This window comes from Chinchilla lanigera, unplaced genomic scaffold, assembly GCF_000276665.1.
Source record: "Chinchilla lanigera isolate Chin_1 unplaced genomic scaffold, ChiLan1.0 scaffold00004, whole genome shotgun sequence".
Taxonomy (NCBI): Eukaryota; Metazoa; Chordata; class Mammalia; order Rodentia; family Chinchillidae; genus Chinchilla; species Chinchilla lanigera.
In genome coordinates, this window is record NW_004955405.1 from 37,014,024 (window position 1) to 37,034,182 (window position 20,159).

General features: G+C 44.7%; 1 protein-coding gene across 9 annotated transcripts in view; it reads left to right on the forward strand.

Moving 5' to 3' along the window:
- Mybpc1 (myosin binding protein C, slow type) overlaps positions 1-20,159 on the forward strand; it is a 73,357-nt gene that overhangs the window by 21,226 nt on the left and 31,972 nt on the right. For 5 of the 9 annotated variants that reach the window (XM_005374551.2, XM_005374553.2, XM_005374555.2 and 2 more), the window contains exons 4-12: positions 3,710-3,748; positions 4,677-4,712; positions 5,927-6,064; positions 6,784-6,932; positions 7,024-7,141; positions 8,018-8,069; positions 10,177-10,233; positions 15,732-15,898; positions 18,064-18,196. In XM_005374551.2, the coding sequence (XP_005374608.1) occupies positions 3,710-3,748; positions 4,677-4,712; positions 5,927-6,064; positions 6,784-6,932; positions 7,024-7,141; positions 8,018-8,069; positions 10,177-10,233; positions 15,732-15,898; positions 18,064-18,196 (889 nt within the window). The remainder of the gene's footprint in view (positions 1-3,709; positions 3,749-4,676; positions 4,713-5,926; positions 6,065-6,783; positions 6,933-7,023; positions 7,142-8,017; positions 8,070-10,176; positions 10,234-15,731; positions 15,899-18,063; positions 18,197-20,159) is intronic. The other 4 variants (XM_005374554.2, XM_005374558.2, XM_005374557.2 and 1 more) reach the window with 1 other exon arrangement.

The following is a 20,159-nucleotide window of genomic DNA, read 5'->3' on the forward strand; positions in this document are numbered from 1 at the left end:
TAAACCCAATTAGAATAATTACTGCTTCTTTTTGCTTTTCTCCCAGAAAAATAACTGCTTGTAGTGTTGAATGCAGTGAAATACAAACTGATCTTCTCCCTGGCATTAGGGTTCCCACACAAACTGTCCCGAGGGAGCCCGTGCGCATTAAACGCCTCTCACTGGCGCACGGGTCCGTCCTGGCACTGAGGAAGCAGAGGAGGTGAACCCGTGGGAAACCGGAAATGTTCTCAGTGACACGCTTTCTGACATGAAAAGAATGACCACACTTTTTTCTTCATTTAGGTCCCTTAACCCGCGGTAAGGTGACCTGTGCTTTTTATTAGCATGCTAAAGTATTTCCGCAGTTTACCTTCAGGTGTCAGTCAAGCATCTACTAAGATGTTTCTGTGGTTTTCTTCTGTGCATTTTAACTTCATCACTTCCTGGTAATGAACTGTGTTGAAAGGTTTTTTTTTTTTTTTTTTTTTTTTTTTCTTTTTTTGAGGTAGGCATTTCAAAGTTTGAAATGCTTGGAAAATGCTGACTTGTGCCATCGTTTTTGGTTTTGGTTTTTTTCCGGTACCAGGGATCGAACTCACGACCTTGTACTTGCCAGGCAGGCACTGTGCCGCTGAGCTAAATCCCCAGCCCCTGGGTTGAAAATTGATATCAGCGTATTTTTCAATGTTAGGGCACGGCCATTACAGGATACTCCATTGACTGAATAGACTTGGGGGAGGAACACTCACTACAGACCCGCAGCTACTGTAAAATGAATCCTGATTTCAGGAGTGTCCAAGTGTGAAGACAGGCGTCTTCTCATTAAGGAAAGATGAAACATTCATCCAGCACCTCCAGTGTGATGAATTCGTGTTAGTTTTTGTTGCTACCTTCCGTATCTTGCGGATGTTTTATTCTCATATACTGATATTTACCACGACTGATTACCCTGCTTGAGGAATTCATGAGTTTGTCTAACAAACCACTCTCCCACCATTTAACTGATATTTGGTTTTTGGGTGGTCACATATTTTATGTGCTTTTAGTCTTTATTCTAAAATCCCTTGATTATCTCTTATTACTTAAAACATTGAAGCAGACATTCTGAAACCAACTCCAGGTAGAAGTCATTTTGTGGAGAGGTTGAGGATTTGCACCTGCTGCCCCTCTGAGGCTCCAATCCCATAATACTCACGCGCATCCCCTGAACACCCGAGGCTTGCGACAGGAGGCTGAGCGCTTTCTCTCTTCCATTCTGGGAGTTCTTCCCTGCAAACCTCAGCTGTGTAAAAAATCATTTTTATGGTCTCTAAACACTATTTTCCCACGACTGGACGCATCCAGCTTGGCTTTGTCAGGCTTGGTTTTTGTAAGATGCTATTATGTCTTTTGTACCTGCGTTGCTGAACTGTACCAAGCCTGAGAGACCTGGATATTCAATTTTCCTCTAATAGGATCCGGTTTCCTATTAGGAAACAAGAACAATTAAACTTTTCAGCCTTGCTCAGTTCAGCTAATCTTAACCAGGCAACTTTGCAAGGAGTTAAGGCCAGAACCCAATACCTGCGGTATGTTCCCCAGGTGAAAGTCTGCCCCACCCGTCCGAAGGGCAGAATCAGTGAACGCTTCTCTTGTTGATTCCAGCCCAGCTTACACACAATGAAGGAAGTTCCTGTCCGGGGTTTGGCTGAATCTTAAAACTTCCTTTTCTTTAAGTTTTACAAGACTTTAAATCAAGACTCTTTACATATTTCGTGAATAATCGCCTCTGAGTAGGTGGCAAGAATAAAAGACCAAATTAAACCTATAGAAAAGGACACTATAGAAAAATTACAAGGTGTTTTGTTTTTGTATGAATTTTAATTATCAAACTGTCTTCTGAAATACAGAGTTCTGATAATGAGGAAGTACTCACACTTTCGCAAATGCTCAGAGCCACAGGACATTAATGGGTGATGTTACTTGGTACTCCTTTCTTCTGACAGAATTCAGAGGCGAGCCAAGTTTGGGGAATGCGACAGACTGTGTCATTTCTTGTCCCCAAATGTGGCCCCAGGGCACATTAGCACCCTGAGGGCTTCCTTATGTCCTTCCGTAAACACACACGGGACACGAGGGACACAGCCTCGCGCGCTCCCCCCAAACACTTCCACAAAGACTCCCAAACCCCACGAGGTCCCCTGATCCCGCTCCTGAGTTCGAAGTGCTGACACTGGGGGGTCTTTATGCAAGGCAGTGCATTAGTTTGTTAAGAAATAATAAGATAAGCCGGGCATGGTGGCACACGCCTGTAATCCCAGCACTCGGGAGGCTGAGGCAGGAGGATTGTTGTAAGTTCAAGACCAGCCTGGGCTACAAAGTGAGCTCAAGGCCAGCCTGAACTGCATAGTGAGACCCTGTCTCAAAAAAAACAAAACAAAACAAAAGAAATAATAAGATAAAAGTTTGGGTAAAGAAATTTCAGGTCATGAAGCAGTATTTTTGTAGCAAATACTCTAATAAATTATACCCAAATGGACCATCTTTACCTCTTCTTCCTAGGAATTTTTAAAAACACTTTTTAGTTAGCATCTGATTTACTACATCATATTTTATACTGCCATATAAGTTGATCTTTTTTTTTTTTGGGACAGGATCTCACTATGTAGTTCAGGTTGGCCTTGGACTCACTGTGTAGCCCAGGCTGGCTTCGAACTCTCAGCAATCCTCCTGCCTCAGCCTCCCAAATGCTGGGATTACAGGCAGGCACTAGCATGCCCAGCTAAATTAACATTTTGAAACCCGCAATTATTCTAATAATTATAGTGCAGAACGATTATGTTCTGTAAAAGAGGCAGAGGTTCTAATAATGCCGAATGGCTCTTGGACCATCTCAAATGTGGACTTTGCTCTTCAGGTCTTTTAGAGAATGGGGAGATTTAGTACGGGGCATATTTTGAATTTTACAAACTTGTGTGGGTAAATATTAAGACATTATTCAGCATTGGCCAAGACCAATATGATCTTGGGGAAGACGCTTACAAGGTTCCTAAAATACTGCTTGATGAACTTGGTAAGACGTACGGATTTATATTATCATTTGGGCTTTCATTTCGTATACACAGAGTGCACTTGGTGGGCATTCCGGGCAGAAACAAGCTCCCGATCCGCACCTCTAGGCCTCCGTGTCCGTGTCTGGGTGAGCACCGTATGTGAATAACATCTGTCATTGACTTTAGCCACAAAAGAACAACTTGAGATCCATCTCCAGTGTGGATTTCGTCAAGGTTTGCTTTTTACCATCGATTTTTTTAAACTTCCTGTCACATGAAACTCTTCCCCACAGTTCTGCTTTTTATCTGCATTTTGATTTGCATTCCCCAGTTCCCTTCTCCTATTTTTATTATTAATTATTATCTTTATTATTTTGGTTTGTTTTTCTTTTAGACAGGGTCTCATTATGTAGCCCAGGTTGGCCTTGAAATCCTGGTGATCCTCCTGCCTCAGCCTCCCAAGTGCTGGGATTACAGGCGTGCGCCTCCACACCTGGCACCCTTCTCCTTTTATTTTTCCTCTTTCTCTTTTCTGACCTACTGAAGCTGAACTCGCAGGCACTGTCTCGGCACGCTTCCTGGGCCTTTGGATCGGCTGTGTGTGGTGTCTCTTCTTCTGGTCCAGCTCTCTCTCTCCTCAGGTTCCCAGGAAGAAGTCCTTTCTCCTTGACTTTTCCTCCTGTTTCTTGTTTCAGATGAAGAGGACGCGTCCCCGCCTAGCGCCTTGCCTCCAGGTTAGGAAGCCCCCTGCCTGACCCGACCCCACCGCCTAACTCCGCATTTACTGGAGGGAAGACCGAGCAGGGGGCCCTCGCTGAGTCCTGGGACTGAAAGGGAATATGCTGGCTTCCCAGACAGAGTTTTCTTGTTTGTTTTACATGAGAAACTTCTTTTTGTTTTTGAGACAAAGTCTCACTAAATCACTAAGTTGCCTGGGCTGGACTCGAACTTGCAATCCTCCTGCCTGAGCTGAGATTACGAGCATTTCCACCATGTTTGGCTTTACATGAGAAACTTTTTAAAAAAATTTTATTTTTTTTTTGCCTTTTTGAGGCAATGTTTCACTATGCAGTTCAGGCTGGCCTTGAACCCACTGTGTAGCCCAAGCAGGCCTCGAACTCACAGCGATCCTCCTGCCTCAGCCTCCCAAGTGCTGGGATTGCAGGTGTGTGCCATCAAGCCCAGCCATGAGAAACTTTTTAAAAAGCATATACTTTTATTATATTCATACTTTTTCCTTTCTTTTGAAAGTGTCAGTACCTATGGGCAACTGAGTCTACTTTCTTTCCTTGATACCCCTCATCCAGTTTTTCCACATGAGCAACTTTTAAAAAGGACGATTTCTTGGTGGGATAAAGTCAGTAAGCCTAGGGTATCCTTCTAAGGCAAAACAACGTTTGTCTTCTATTTCCATCTCCGTACCTGTCCCTCCTGGTCTTTAAACTGAGATATTTGAACCTTTCAATTTCACTGTTGTTTTCAAAGAAGTCTGACTTGTAGAGCTAGAGCTCTGCTGATTCCACCCCAGCCAGCTTGACACTTTTCTCTGCCCATCGCCAAGAGAGACAGGGTGTGGGGGAGCCCAAGAAGGCTGAGGCAGCACTCTCTCCCCATGTTGCCATCCGTGCCGGCAGCATCCTCCAAACCCCACTTTCCTTTCAGGTCTGGGTAGCCGGGCCCTGGAGCGGAAGGACTCAGGTGAGCGGGCGGGCGAGGGCCGGCTCTGTCCCGGCGCGAGCACTAACGCCTCGTCTCTGGCAGCGCTCTTGACTCTAATGCTTGTTTTATTCACTACATTTCCTCTTACAAGAAAACTAACGTTTGGACGAACGATTAATTTTGCATGGTGCACATACGGACGCACACGTTTTAGAGTCCAGCCACACGCCCTGCAGTTTGTCTGCTTTATTACAACGGTCACTTGAGACCCTGAGCCGATACACAGAACTCCGTCTCCCTTCCTGGGATGGGCTAAAATTACAGCAATTCATATTTCTGTCAAACTTTAAATACAATAAACACTACACAATCCAAACACTTTCAAAGGTAGCAACAGCTACAACTCCGTGAGGTTACTTGTTCATTCGTTCATGCATTCATTCAACAAACGTGTGCTGTGGGCCTGATACCGTCCTGTGATGGGCTGCCACTGTCACAGGCGCGGCAGGCAGAGAAGTGAAGACTGAAACACTTTCTCTCACGTTCCGAACACGAACGGCCACTGTCCGTGATCACTATTAACACCATAAACGCACAAGGCACAATTTTCACATTAACTTGGGCGTTAAAAGCGAATGACCCCCCCCCCCCACTTCGCTTAACTTCTCTATGACCGTGGCGTCCTATGGGCACGGACACGTGGCTCCGAGCATGACGGGTACGTGGAGGCTGGGATAACTGGATGCATCCTCCTCCCTCCCGAGACACCCTCACAAGCAGAGGCTTGACGACGCACGCACTTCCTTCTCAGCGCTGACTGGTGGACCCCGAACTCCCTGAACTCAGCCGAGAGACGGAGGAATGGACCGCAGACCAGGGCGAGCTGGAACGTGCAAAACAAGCTTCCTTTTCTTTCCGCCTTTTGCTTTCAGGACAGCCCTCCGGCACTCCCCTTTGTACTTGCAGGCGGGGGTCTTGTTGTTTAACCTGGCAAGCCCGGGTGCCCGGGCAGCCCTTGGATTGTTTAGCCACCCAGCAGCGGCGGTCCAGCAAGGCAGGACGGGGAAACTGAGGCATCTGACACTTAGCAGAAAAGCCCCGCTGTTTCTAGGGATTAGCAGATCCCGCCGTGGAAGAGACTCCCGGGAGGATCCGGGTGTAGGAGGCAGGAGAGAGACGCGAGCACGGCGCAGGCTCAGGTAAGTGCGCCCCGAGGAGCCGCCCCACTGACGCTGCCCGCTTCTGCCCGCCAGAATGGTCCCTCGGCGAGTCCCCTGGCGGTGGCGGCGGCGGCAGCGGTGGCGGCGGGGAGGAACAGGACAAGCAGAATGCCAACTCGCAGATGTCCACCCTGTTTGTGGAGAAGCCGCAGACAGGAGCAGTGAAAGTTGGTGAGCGCCTGCTCTGCAATCTCCTGACTCGCTTTTTCTGTAGGGAAAACTGACCTCACACGGTTAACGATTTTTTTGTTTTTTGCTTTTTTAATTTTGTGTTTCTGAGACAGGGTCTCGCTATGCAGCTCAGGCTGCCTTGAACTCACTATATAGCCCAGGCTGACCTCGAACTCATAGCGATCCTCCTGCCTCAGCCTCCTGAGTGCTGGGAACACAGGCGTGCGCCTCCATGCCCAGCACAAAACTTTACAAGGAATGTTATGTCCAGGGCCATCTTTGACACTTGCCATTGAGCACATCGCTAACCACATTCAGAATGACCTCTTCCAGGTCTGACATGTAGACACTAAACCCAACCCCTGTGCTCCTGGGGGCTCCTGGCGGCCGGGTTGTGGCCATGCTCCGGTCTGACGGTGCGATCTAATCGGTCACACACACAGTCCCCCGGCACGGATAACCATGCAGCTGTGTCCCTACGATGCCCGGTGTAATAGAAGGGACACACAAATCCCTGGCATCTGTTCATTCTCTCGCAGTCCCGTGTATACTCTGATCTGTACATAACGGTTCCCCCTGCTGATTCCCCGTGGCTCCTCCCTGCCCGCCCGGGAGGTGCGGAGCCGGTCCAGCCTGTGGGGTGCGGGGTGCGGGTCGGCAGCCAGCGCTCCAGCCCTAGGCGCCGGGCGAGCGGACAGACAGAGCCACGCTGCTTGCAGGTGAGAACATCACCTTCGTGGCCAAGGTGAAGGCGGAGGATCTGCTGCGCAAGCCCACCGTCAAGTGGTTCAAGGGCAAGTGGATGGACCTGGCCAGCAAGGCGGGGAAGCACCTGCAGCTGAAGGAGACCTTCGAGCGGCAGACGCGGGTACGGCCGGGCAGGTGGCTCGCGGGGTGGCCCTGGGCCGGGCCCAGCCGAGGACTCCGGCCGCAGGCGCCCCAGCTTCCTTTCGTTGCAGATGTACACGTTTGAGATGCAGATCATCAAGGCCAAAGAGAACTACGCGGGCAACTACCGGTGCGAGGTGACCTACAAGGACAAGTTCGACAGCTGCTCCTTTGACCTGGAAGTGCACGGTGATCGGATTTTACTTTCTCTGGCCCATTCCTTTCCCAGTTCTGTTCCTCTCATCTGTGCTCCCCCCTCCCCCCTCCCGCTCTCTGCAAGCCTTGACCCCTTTCTGCTTGAAGAAGGATCTTTGGTGGGGCGGGGGCCGAGAAGAAGGCCATCTAACGCTGCCGGATGTGGGGAGGGATTGCCTTCAAGCTTTTTAAATTTCAAAACTTAAAATAGTGTTTTTGTGATTGTGGTAGTTTCGGCAAACCTGCTGAATTACATTGTTACAGAATCATTTAAAAGTAGGGTTTGCAGGATTTTATTGCTAAGAATCTGTTATTCTTTCCATCACCTTGGCCATGCATTTTTGAGAATTCCCTGGAGGATTTCTTGAGAATACTGATTTGCAAGCCAGGTGTGGCAATGCATGCCTGTAATCCCAACTCTCAGGGAGGCTGAGGCAGGAGGATTGCAAGGTTGAGCCTAGCCTGGGCAATTTAGCAAGACTCTATACATTTTTTTTTAAAGGGCTGGGGATATAGCTAAATGTGCAGGCCCTGAGCTTAATGCCCGGTTCTGTAGAATATATACATCCCCACCTGATCTGGTAGATCATAATCTCCAGCAGGAAGGATGAAGAAGGTGGTGTCTTTTTAAGATCCTCGAGCGATTCTAACAGGCAGGCTGGTCGAATGACAACCGGACACGGTAACGCCCCAGGTCCCTCCACTGGCTCTCCCTGAGGAAGGGTGAACGATTCTGCACAGGTGGCCTGGCCACCTGGGGGGGCAGCCATCACCTGCACCCTGATGCTCCGCACCCTGATTCCCATCTGAAGAACCCCACAGCCTGCAAAGGAACAGGTATTTATTTCATTTTTTCCTCTTCTTTCAAAGAATCTACTGGGACTACACCAAACATCGACATCAGATCCGCCTTCAAGAGAAGGTAACCTCGGGAGGGGGAGCCAGGTGGCTCACGTATAGCTCAGAAGTGGGGGTTTTCAGAACTCACTCCTTCCTTCCACACTCCGCATTCCAAACGAGAAGAACCCTCTCCACGGTCACCAGGCATCCGTGTGTGTAAAAGATGGTGTTCTAGAAAAGCCATGGGCTTGATGCCCAGCTAAACACGTTCTGAGACATTTGAAGAATATTCATGTGAGAGTGAGAGTTTCATTTTTGTAGACCTCACAATTGGCTTAGGAAAATGGACTTGCAAACTGTTAATGAGTGGCTTCTTCCTTGAATGCATTATTTCCCACAAAATGGCCAGAAGAGATCTGTACAGAGACACGTGTCATATGGCATCTGTGAAATGACGTCAGAAAACTTCTATTCATATTGCTTTTCATCTAGAAATCACTTCTAGAGTCCCTAACGCAGGTACCCAGAAAACCATAATGAATTAGTTACTTATTGAGGTTGGCACCACATAATCTTGAATTCTCCTAAAAAAAAAAAAAAAAAACACTAGCAGAAAGAATATTGTAGAAAGGTAAAACTTTAATATTTATTTCTTTTGCAACTGCCAAGGGTGAAAAATCAAGAGCAAGGAAGAAAAATGAATTTTTTTTCCAGATTCTGAGAAGCATAACTAACCCCATATTGTCATGTTCCTGTGTATTTAATGATGCCATAACATAAATTCTTTACTGAGAGCAACTGATTTGTTCTCCCTGAGACTGAATCCACAGGCAGCTTTGCTGAATAAGGAAAGTTATCCCAAAGTATAAAATAATCCACTATTTTGAAATGGTATCTCATCCATAATTATAAAGCAATGATTTAACCTTTTAATAAAGGCATATTTCCATTTAAATGATCAATAACTTAAAAATCTGTATTACCTTTTTAAAGATGTGGAATATTACCTGATCAGTCAATGGTATTTTTTTAAATTTTAAAAACATGTCAAACTTCCAAATCCTATTGCTTAAGAACGTAGGTGCTGTACCACCTTTAGCCCATGCTGACTTTAGCAAATGCACGGGTCTAAAATCCTGCTCATGACACGGACACGTGTGTTTTTAGGCAAGGAAAACATCAGTCTGCTGTTTTGTATTTTAAGAGACTAGAAGTTACTTCAAAAGGGCCTCCAAAACCCGCTAGGAAAGACAATTTGAAAACGCGTTACTTGGGTTGAATTCTTATGACTTAACATTCTATACACACTGTTTTTAAACCCGCAGACTTTTTTCTTAGAAACCATAAACTAACTCTTGTAAAGAGCAGGAAACAAAAATCTTCATTAGCAAAATTAAACGTGTAAGTAAACATGCAGTGTCCTGTCAGTGTCGGCTCTGTAGCTTCTATTTCCGAGTTTCTACAAAGTCACGGCAGGACCGCCTGCCTCCCTGAAGATGCATTTCTCCGTAGGAAAGCACGTCTAAGAGCTGCTAGGAAAGGGTTCACGGACAATCTCGAGACAAATGTTTGACAATTCATTCTAAAAGATAGTAACTAGAAAAGCAAGAGACTGCACCCTTAAGGGCAGTCCCTTGTGAAGAGAAAGAAATGCATCTTCTAAAAACCTCTGCGCTGGCACTGTTGGTACCAACATGACCTGATCCATCTGCTCCTGGGCACAAGAGGTGCCTGCTGCATATAAGGCTTTGTACTTATATACCTGACCTGGGGACACTTCGGCCCCCAGCCAATCGCTGTCCTACACGAGCGACAGGGATCAGCAAAAGTCCTTTGCTTTTTACACACATCTGTGTGAGAGCCCTGGATTTGCAAAAACAAAGTACTTTGCGTTGCTTGGCTTACAGGTATTTGTGTTATGCAATCTTAACACAAATGCAAGCAGTTTTCTTTACGCCGTTGACGAAACCGTGTCTCTGAAATCGTGCGGTAGCACCAGCCCCTCGTGTTTGCTTTCCACAAGTCTGTGCGCCTGAAAACTCCACTGTCACTTGTGTGAAAAGAAACAGTCCGTGTGGATCTAGGCCTTGCGCGCCAGACGCATTGCATATGCGCTCTGCGGTATTTGGGGGAAGCCGTCACGCGTGTGCCTGCATTAAATCCCATCTGCTTTTCTTTGTCCACGACAGCGGAGAAGGTCAAGAGGATGCAGGAGAACTTGACTTTAGTGGTCTCCTGAAACGTAGGTGAGAACCCAGCCACAGAGGGGGGCGGTGGCCTGCGGTCTGCTAGATGCCCCCCCCAAAGTCAAGTTTCAAATGAATGTTTTTCAAGGAATTATCCTGTTTTAAAATGTGTTTTGCTTATAGAGGATAACAGAGTCCATTAAGAAAGAGAGGAAGAGCCGCGTATTAATCCGGGAACGACTTCAGCTGATGCTTTTACACTTTGCTTTTTAAAGATTTCATGTGTTTTCGTGCATTTTCTTAGTTGAGGATGAGGACATTTGAGAACTGAGAGGGAAGGCTTCAATGCCGACAACCTGCAGCACCATCCGCACGGTGCTTTCTCAGGACTGAGAAAATAAGGCTTCTGCTCTTCTGCCCTCGATGTTCGATATCTGACTGAAAAATCAGTTCCGCACTTTTGGTAGAAGTCTGCAGATATATATCCGTATTTTAAGATGCAGACTGACTTTGATGTGTTTATGAGTTACTGTATCTCTTCAAATTTAAGACACTAATGATTTGAAGATAGATTTTATAAATCACTAAGTATTTTATAAATCACTAAGCAATGAAAAAATGTTCCAAAGGGTTTATCGTGACACAATATTGATAAGATACATCCTTATTCCAGAGATATTTAAAATGTCCCCCAAAATGTACATTTTGGAAGCAATGAGATATGGTGGGAGACTGGAAATAAATGTTTAGCATTAGCACTCATTCATATTCCCTTGACATTTTTTTCTTTTGCAATAAAATGTATAGCATATCAGCAGGAATATATAGCACATGACCGTTTCATGGGGTTTCTGTCTGTATAGAGCATATCATACAGTATATTACATATGTGTTATATACAAAGTTATACATAGATTTATCACTAGATATTTACTAGTGAAGAAGCAAGGAAAACAAATTAACTTTTGCTGGGATTCTGTTTCATCCAGTAAATTTTTGACTGAACAATAAAACCACAATTCTGAACTAACAGTTCAAAATACTGATAGTTTAATTTAGCTTTTCAGGTTGATTTTTCATTATTTTTTTTTTAGTGCTTTCTGCCATACCTATAATCCCAGCGCTTTGGGAGGCTGAGGCAGGAGGATCACAAGTTTGAACCCAACCTAGGCAACTTAATGACAGTGAAAAGCTGTCTCCATATTTAAAAAAAAAAAAATTTTAAAGGGCTGGAGATGTAGCTCAGCATGAAGGCCCTGGACTCAATCTCCGATGCTGTAAATAAATAAATAAATAAATAAATAAATAAATAAATAATCTGCTTCACGACAGATTACAAAACTTGTAAAAACCTGGGCTTGTGCTTATTCTCAGCTTAGTTGGCTGGATTTATTCAGGCGAATGAAATGAAAATGTACTCTAGCCCTCAGCATTTAGGCTGTGAGCAGAGACACGGACAGGCATGATTTATGAATTACTGACGGATATCAGTCAATCACTAGATGCGGCAACATCAAATACACCTTTCCTCTTTTTGGTGTCTCCAGTTATCGCGTGTTTCCGTAACTGGGTTAGTTTTCCAGCTGCATTTACAGTGGCCGCAGGGGGCTGCCCCCTCTGCTCACCCTGCAGTGAGTGGCCCCCAGCTCAGCCAGGGAGCAGCGGCATGTGGAGACCCAGGCCAGTTCCCTGGTCAGCGGGTTTCCTGTGACAGCCGCAGAAGGCAAATCCCTCCGAATCTGCCCCCGGGAAGCAGGTTCCTCGGTTTATAATCCACAGATACCTGAGGAAGCCGGTTCCCCCTTTGCTTCCTGCAATAACTTGCTCAGCCCGGAAAATACCAAAGCGCTCCTGGTGCACAAAGTTTTGAGAAATCCAGAAAGGGATGAACGCTCCCGTGTCGGGAAGGAGAGGGCCAGCAGAAGCGTGCGTTAGAATCTCAACTCTACTAATTAAGCCACTTTAGTCCAAGTATATGTCCTCTCTGAGACTTACTACCCACATCTGTAAATGCAGAGAGTAAATATGACTTAAGAGAGTCGTTGTACAAATTAACTCTGAGAGGCCTGGCTCCCAGCAGGTGGCAAATAAATATGCACTTTCACTCGAAAAGTTCTCCCTCCCTCAAAGCGTTTATGTTTGTGTTCATAAGGAGGCAAAACACGCACGGGGTCAGTCAAGCTGCAGGGCAGTAGATTATCAAGGGCCGTTGTCTGATTAGGAAGGAAAGAGCAGGAGAAAATAACAGGCTGGTTTTACCAGTGATTTGACAGTAAAAGAAATCTAGCGATATGGTGAAAATGACCAAAGAAAAAGCACCGGGAACCAACCTGTCCTCGGTTCTCATTTTCTTCACATCCTCAACGTAAGATTTTGATGCATAACTAGATTGCTGTTCACATAATACTACGTGATTTGAATACTGTGCTAACCCGCTCGCGCCTTTCGAAGCCCTGTATGTTCCAACTAAATTGTGAACTGCATGTGTTTTCCTCGTGGTCATGCGACATGGTTACCATTTCTACTTCCCGCAGAGTGTGTGGCAAAGTTTCCCCCCATAAATATCATTGTTCCCAACGTTTCTGTCCCCCAAAATAAGCTGATCAAAGCCAGCTTATTTCACACACACATAGATAAAGCAGGGAAATCCTTTGGGCAGGGTTCTGTTATGGGATTAGACTTATATACACACTTGAAAGTCTTACCCTACATAAAATTTCTATAAATGCTGGACAGTCCACTAGGACTGTCAAGTCATAGAAATTTTGATGTAGGCGGAAGCATTGTGGGTGTTATACAGGTCTATCCCACCGTGGAAAGGAGTGAGACATTTATGCTTTTCTCCTTGCTGTACCTTAGTATAAGCACGAAGACAGGGTCACGGAAAGCACCGTGGTAAGGACGGACGTGTCCTAGCTGAGTGAGGGAGATGTCACAGGTGACATAATTGATTGCACGTGGCCGTATGCAACAAATGCTGCCATCTGCAGTTGGGGGTAGGATTCAGTGGTAGACCCACAAGAAGGAACAAGCAAGAAGTCCTTGGTGGTCCTGTAGGGCATCTAATTGGTAGAGGAGGGTGTAGCTTGGTTTTCGATGAAGAACGGTGAGAATGATTGGTTTTATGAATCTAAGAACAAAACCGACTCAGGAAAATTATGACCTGTATTACTGGTTTCCTTATAGCATCCCCTGGTGGGTCTATCTCTGTGTTTGCCTTGTGCCTCTTTTTATTTAAATTATATCTGGTTTGATATTTTCAATCTTTTTACCAATGTCAGGAGGCTACTTGAAATGCGTAAGTGTGAAGTTCTTCTTGATTAAAATATGAATTTAGTGAGGCTCTGTCTCAAAAAACAAATGCAGTGTAAATGAAATTCCAAGTTAGCACAATCTAGAGGGACATAATTTTAAGGTGTGGGGACTACAGTTAAGCTAAAATGTAAGAAAAATAAAGCATTAAAAATAGCCCACAGAGAATATACACATATGTACATACATATCCAATTTAATTGCAAGTTCTCCAAGACTTTCTATTAAAATACTTTCAAAATAGCTGGTCATGGTGGCACACATCTGTAATCCCAGCACACTGGGAGGCTGAGGCAGGAGGATTACAAGTTTGAGCCCAGCCTGGGAAATTTAGCAACCTAGCAAGACCCTGTCTCAAAATGTAAAGAATAAACATATAAAAAGAGACTGGGAAGTAAATCAGTGCAAAGGTCCTGGGCTCAATCCCCAGTGTCACTACATAAATAAATACTTTTTAGTATGTATTTGAAGTGCAGACTGCTCTTAGTAATCAGCTCTAGCAGATTATGGATATTCCAATTTCAGGACAGTTTTCTTAAGCTTTTCAATTTCCTCTGTTAACAGAGGGTGTGTTATGGGGCTGGGGATTTAGCTCAGCCACAAAGCACCTGCCTGGCAAGTGCAAGGTCGTAAGTTCAATTCCTGGTACTGGAAGAAAAACAAAAAAACAAAAAACAAACAGAGGGTGCGTTTTCACACAGGGAGACAAAGACGACGTTTGCCCTGCCATTCGGGGGGCACATTTTTCTAACGGGGCTCAGTAGTCCTCTACGTGAACCCTCTCTTCCTCCCGTTTTCTAGATCGGCCTCTGTGACCTTTGACCTCTGTAGGCACAAAGATTTACATGACCGTGTAACATGGAAGTCAGATATTTAGACCTTACCCTGGCCTAAAGCTGCTCGCCATATTCTCCTCCCCCCATATGCGGCACCCGTGACTCCAAGTTGGTACTTTCCTCTCCAAGTACACAGAAGTATAAATCAGAAACTCTGACACGGCGGGAATAACGTGACAAGACACACCTGTGTCCCCAGCCGTCCCCCTGCATGACCCCTGAGCCACGTTCACGCTGCGACGCGCTCACGGGACACCGAGTACGACCGGGTCGCGGGCAGCGAGCAGTCCCTGTCGGCTTCCGGAGGACCCTGGGCAGAGTAGGCAGCCAGGCTGCAGCCCAAGGAGAAAATCAATTCAAGTTGCATTTTGCACTGATACTAAGCACGTCCTCCTCAGGTACTCATCCCCGAGCTCCGAGTCCTGTTGTGGTTGTGAAACAAGGGGAAGCGAGTGCTTATTACACCTGAAATCCTCTTGAGTCTTCTACGTTCTTTAACTGCTCTCTACACTCTTCACAGCCAGCGATCAGAGTTCGGGGTTTGATTTTGGTAACTGCCCTAGGAAGTTACTTTCTCCTGGTTCACAGACCCTCAAGCCATTTGCTTTACAGTTTAGCGTTTATGTTTATAATTGATCTCTACCTGCTGTGCCCAAATTAAAAGCAATATGTTAAGATGAAATAGGAGAGAATTTTTTTATCTGACCCCTCTTTTTCTCTACCAGTTTGGAAAAACAATTTTGTTTTTGAAAGTATCTGTATCCACAAAAATATGAAAAACAAACAAACAAACAAAAAACCTCATGGCTGTTTCCATTTTGAATATAAAATCAACGGAAATGGTAAATGTGCTCATTTACTAATATGGTAGGAAAAACGCTATTTGCAAAGTCCAAAGGTTTGAAAGACCGTCTGGGTACAAATGTGTATATCAATAAATGTAGAAAGGCCCAGGGCCATATCTGAAGTCTTTCATTCTTTTTTTATTTTTACTGGGAATCAAACTCAGGACCTTGCGTTTGCCAGGCAGGCGCATGTGCTGCTGAGCTATATCCCTGGCCCAATCCTTTTGTTCTTAATCCACTTTTCACAGTGAATTCAATATCCTCATCCTAGGTGAAAGCGGTTCTTAAGTATAGTAGCTCAAAAATCTCATCTTCCATGAGAGGTGAACGTTGAGCGCGCATGATGCTTCCTGACCCCCGCCCCCGCCCCCGACTGTTTTTAAGTAGGTGACATTTCTAACTGGGCATTTCCGAAGACTTCAAGCTACACCATTAGACTTGCTTGACGCCTTCTGAGGGCTTTCACCACAGCTTTTAACACAGCCCCAAATTCGAATCATGCCCTGACCTTGCTTTCTTGGGGGCCAGGGCAGCTACTAACCTAGGCCGTGGTTCTCCCGGGTAGGGAGGTGAAGCAGCAGGAGGAGGAACCCGAGGTGGACGTCTGGGAGCTGCTGAAGAACGCGAACCCCAATGAGTATGAGAAGATCGCCTTCCAGTACGGCATCACCGACCTGCGGGGGATGCTCAAGCGGCTCAAGCGCATGCGCAGGGTGGAGAAGAAGAGCGCAGGTGAGCGCGGGCCGGCCAGGTGCGCGAGGGCCAGGTGCGCGTGGGCCAGGTGCGTCCCACTGTCTCGCATCCGGTTTGGGTTGGGGTGCAGGCTATCTTGGGCTGCAGATGGAGTCGCTGTCGGCCTGCACATCACAGGCCACTAGGAACGTTCTCCGCCTCTCCTTCCTCTCAGACTCTTATTAGGCAAAGGAGAGCTTGTGTCGCTTTGTTTTAGCATGAGATGATGCTAAAACATAATAGGCCTGCGGACTTCTCTTTTCTAAAACAACGTTGCTTCTCCCTGGGGATCTGAAGTGAACGCCCTTGGTTGTGGTCCTCAGTACCGTGTTACAGCGGGAAAGGAGAGAAAAAGGAGCGCATTTTAGATTGATCGTCCTCTCTTTCAAGTTTCCTGGCCAGGCGTGCGTGGTGATGCAGGAGGCAGAGGCAGGAGGATCACTGGGAGTCTGAGGTCAGCTTGGGCTACACAGTGAGACTTTGTCTCAAAAAAAAAAAAAAAAAAAAAAAAAAAAAAAAAAAATCAGACAGCAACAAAAAACAAGTTTCCTGGACTAGATCCTTGTGGGTCACTGCTGTGGTGTACCTGGGGTTAGATGTCAGTGCTGTTCTTGTCGACTGTTAGACGCATTGCTTCTTTTTTAAAATCGGCTCTGTTTTTCTAAACTTCTCACTGTCCCAGAGCTCCAAAAGTTATGTTCTGAGAAAGCGTGGGCTTGAACACAGCGTGGGAGCCAGTGGACTCTTCTCTTGCCCGCTAATGAGACCTCTTTGTCCTTATCAGTTCTGAATATATGGCTTTTTTAAAGCTAATGTTCATTTTTATTTTGTTAAAATGTGAGAAAGTGAGGGTGTTTAATCTACAGTGTAATAAGGTCAGAAAGGCAGAAATACAAGCATGAAACCTGGTGCACCTCACAGTAGGAAAATATATGCAGTATTTTTCAAACTGTCTGTGTGAGAATTATCTTAAAATCAAACAATATTAATTTTTAAAAATTGGCTACTTCTATAGAAGAGCCTTCAAAGAAAATATGTTATTGTGTTTTAAGTTATTGTGTTCTGTGTTATTTAAAGTGTTTGGAAATCCGGAGTTCCTAACTAACCAGGAGGTGAAGGGTGTTTTTTATATCTCACTATTTGGGCATGTTTCCACGGTACAAAAGCTCTGATAAATCTACTACTTCAGTTAGTCAAAGGCATACAGTTTAATGTTATAAATCACTGAATTTATCTCATAAATTCTATGGCTAAAAAAAACTATGACATAAGCCGGGCGTGGTGGCTCATGCCTGTAATCCCAGCACTCAGGAGGCTGAGGCAGGAGGATCTTTGTGAGTTCGAGGCCAGCGTGGGCTACAAAGTGATTTTAAGGCCAGCCTGAAGTGCATAATGAAACCCTGTCTCAAAAAGACAAAAAACAAAAACAAAAACAAAAAAAACTGTGACATAGAAAGTATATTTTTAAAAAAGGTGCTAGTAACCCTAATGCTAACGCTGGGGAAGAATCATGTTCCTAAAGACAGTTTTCTGTGTGAATCCCTCTAGAGGCAGGTCATTTTATTTATTATTTTTTCTTTTTCTGCTTTTACTTATGAAGAGAAAGTATGCATTGAAATGCAGGGAAATTAAACAGAAGACATTGTCTGAGTAACTTTTCCTCTGAGAAAGATTCTACACAGATTGCCTTATACACAGTGTGAATGTATCAGGAAAGAAATCAGAGGAGCTGGCAACCCCCAGCAGGTCATTTTAAATGCTGCTTCAACATTCTCACGTTTCTTCCCAAAGCATGTGAATTGCATTTTAAAAACTATCCTTTAGTATTTAAGTCAGCATGAAATTCTAAAATATAAAGAGTAATTTGGAATTTTCCTAAGTTTTTCTTCCCCAAGACTTATTTTTTTCATTTTTTTAAAAAAATTTTTTGAGGCAGGGTCTCATTATGTAGTTAAGGTTGACTGTAGACTCACTAGGTAGCCCAGGCTGGCCTCCAACTTATGGGATCCTCCTGCCTCAGCCTCCCAAGTGCTGGGAGTACAGGTATGTGCTGCTACATCCAGCATTTTTCATTTGTCTTTAGATTTGCATATGTAGATTGACTATTTAGCCTGATAGCACATGGACACACACGTTGACATACTTGTGCTTCTTCTGTCTACCAGCTTTTTCAAAAATTCTTGATCCTGCATATCAGGTTGATAAAGGAGGCAGAGTAAGGTTTGTTGTGGAACTGGCAGATCCGAAGTTGGAAGTGAAATGGTACAAAAACGGTCAGGAAATTCGACCCAGCACCAAGTAAGTGGGCTTTGCAACTAATTCATGATACACAGACAAATCAAACAGTAGTTTGACTTCTCCAAGCTCTGAACACTTTTAGTTGCATCTTTATAATGCACAATAATAGGAAAGGAGATCTCTTTTCATTTCAGGTGTAAGTCTCTTTTCATGTATTTTGAAACCCTTAAAATCATGGTGTGGTCCTTTTATGTTTAGCCGTATGCAGGTTACTTCAAGTAAGTCCCAGCCACGATTTTGTGCCCCTGTAGGTTGTACTGTATTAACTATTGTAAAGCATTGCTAGATTTCTCTCAATTTTTCAAATAGGAATTTAAAATTCTGAGGTACAGATTTGATATGTCAGCTGGGAATCACATGTCACAATGAGATGACTTTTGTTTTTCCAAATTAGCATCTGTATGTATGTATTTATTTATTTACTTATTTTTGAGACAGGGTCTTGCTATGCAGTTTGGGCTGGACTTGAGCTCACTTTATAGCCCAGGCTGGTCTTGAACTCGCAACGATTCTTCTGCATCCGCCTCCTGAGTGCTGGGATGACGGGCGTGTGCCACCACACCCTGTCAGCATCTGTATTTAAAGATGACGGCACCCCATCTGTGCTCAGTGTGGGGCTCTGCGTCTGAGCAGAACGCCGCTGGCTCACGACGGGGACCTAAGCTGTGTTTTATTATTCCGTGGCTCTCTCCCAGGGGAGGGAGACTAGCTAATCCCTGGGGCTGATGCTATCTCTGGCCTCTTATGAAACCACTTTCCAGAGATCCTCCTCAGCCTGAGAGATTGTCAACTCCTGTATATTTTTTTAAGTTAACAAGAGCCACGTGCACATCGATGAGCAACTTTAATCCTGGAAATTTGTCACTTCTGGGTACAATGAGGTGGTTTCCAGTTTCTCAACGTGGCCATACCAAGAGTGACTTTGCGATGACCATGTTTATACCTGGCACGGACGTCTCTTAACCATGGCCTGGCTTGACGGAAACACATTCTTAACTGGCTGGCTTTATCTGGAAAACGCTGGAATATTTTGTTGGAGAAGTTTCCAAGTCAAATTTTTTTCTGGTGTATTATAATACTGTAATGTGCTTCTTTGTAATCTGGGCCATGGACCACTAAATTTCATTATCCTGCTGACAACTACGTTTTGGTTTCCAAATTCCCAAAGACTGTTTTAATAGATGGTAACTGGTACATGATACAGCTCTGGTTCTTAAGTTCATTTAACAGACCGTCACATAATGTAGAATTATATTAGTGACAAAGATCACATTATTGCTTTAATTATTATTATTATTATTTTAGACAGGGTCTCACTATGTAGTTCAGGCTGGCCTTGAACTCACAGTAATCCTCCTGCCTCAGCCTTCCCCTTCTGATTACAGACATGCGCCACCATGCCCACCATTACTGCTTAAATTGAGCCATCACTTACTAACCCAACAAAATCTATGGTGTCCCTGGATTAGTAATGAATGAGGTACATGTCAATAAATAAGAAAATCCCCCTGTACAGTCATTTAAAAAATAGAGAGTAAAAATCTCTCTGGCATTCTCAAGCAACCTGATTTTCCAGCAGTGAGTAAAATAAATTAAACAGCATGTATGTGGTAACTGGTTTATATTTTAAATAAAAACCTTATACTATATAAAAGAACAAAAACTAGAGAGTATATATAAACATGCCTATTTTATATCACAAAGATGAAAACTGGTTTTGGTTTCATGTTAAACTCTAAAATAGTGACCCGGCATGGTGGCACACACCTGTGATCCCAGCACTCGGGAGGCTGAGGCAGGAGGATCTTTTTGAGTTTGAGACCAGCCTTGACTACAAAGTGAGCTCAAGGCCAGCCTGAACTGCATAGCAAGACCCTGTCTCAAAAAGAAAAAGAAAAAAACAAATCCACCTCTATAATATATAAGTAGACAATGAAAATTGCATCACTTAAATTCAAATATT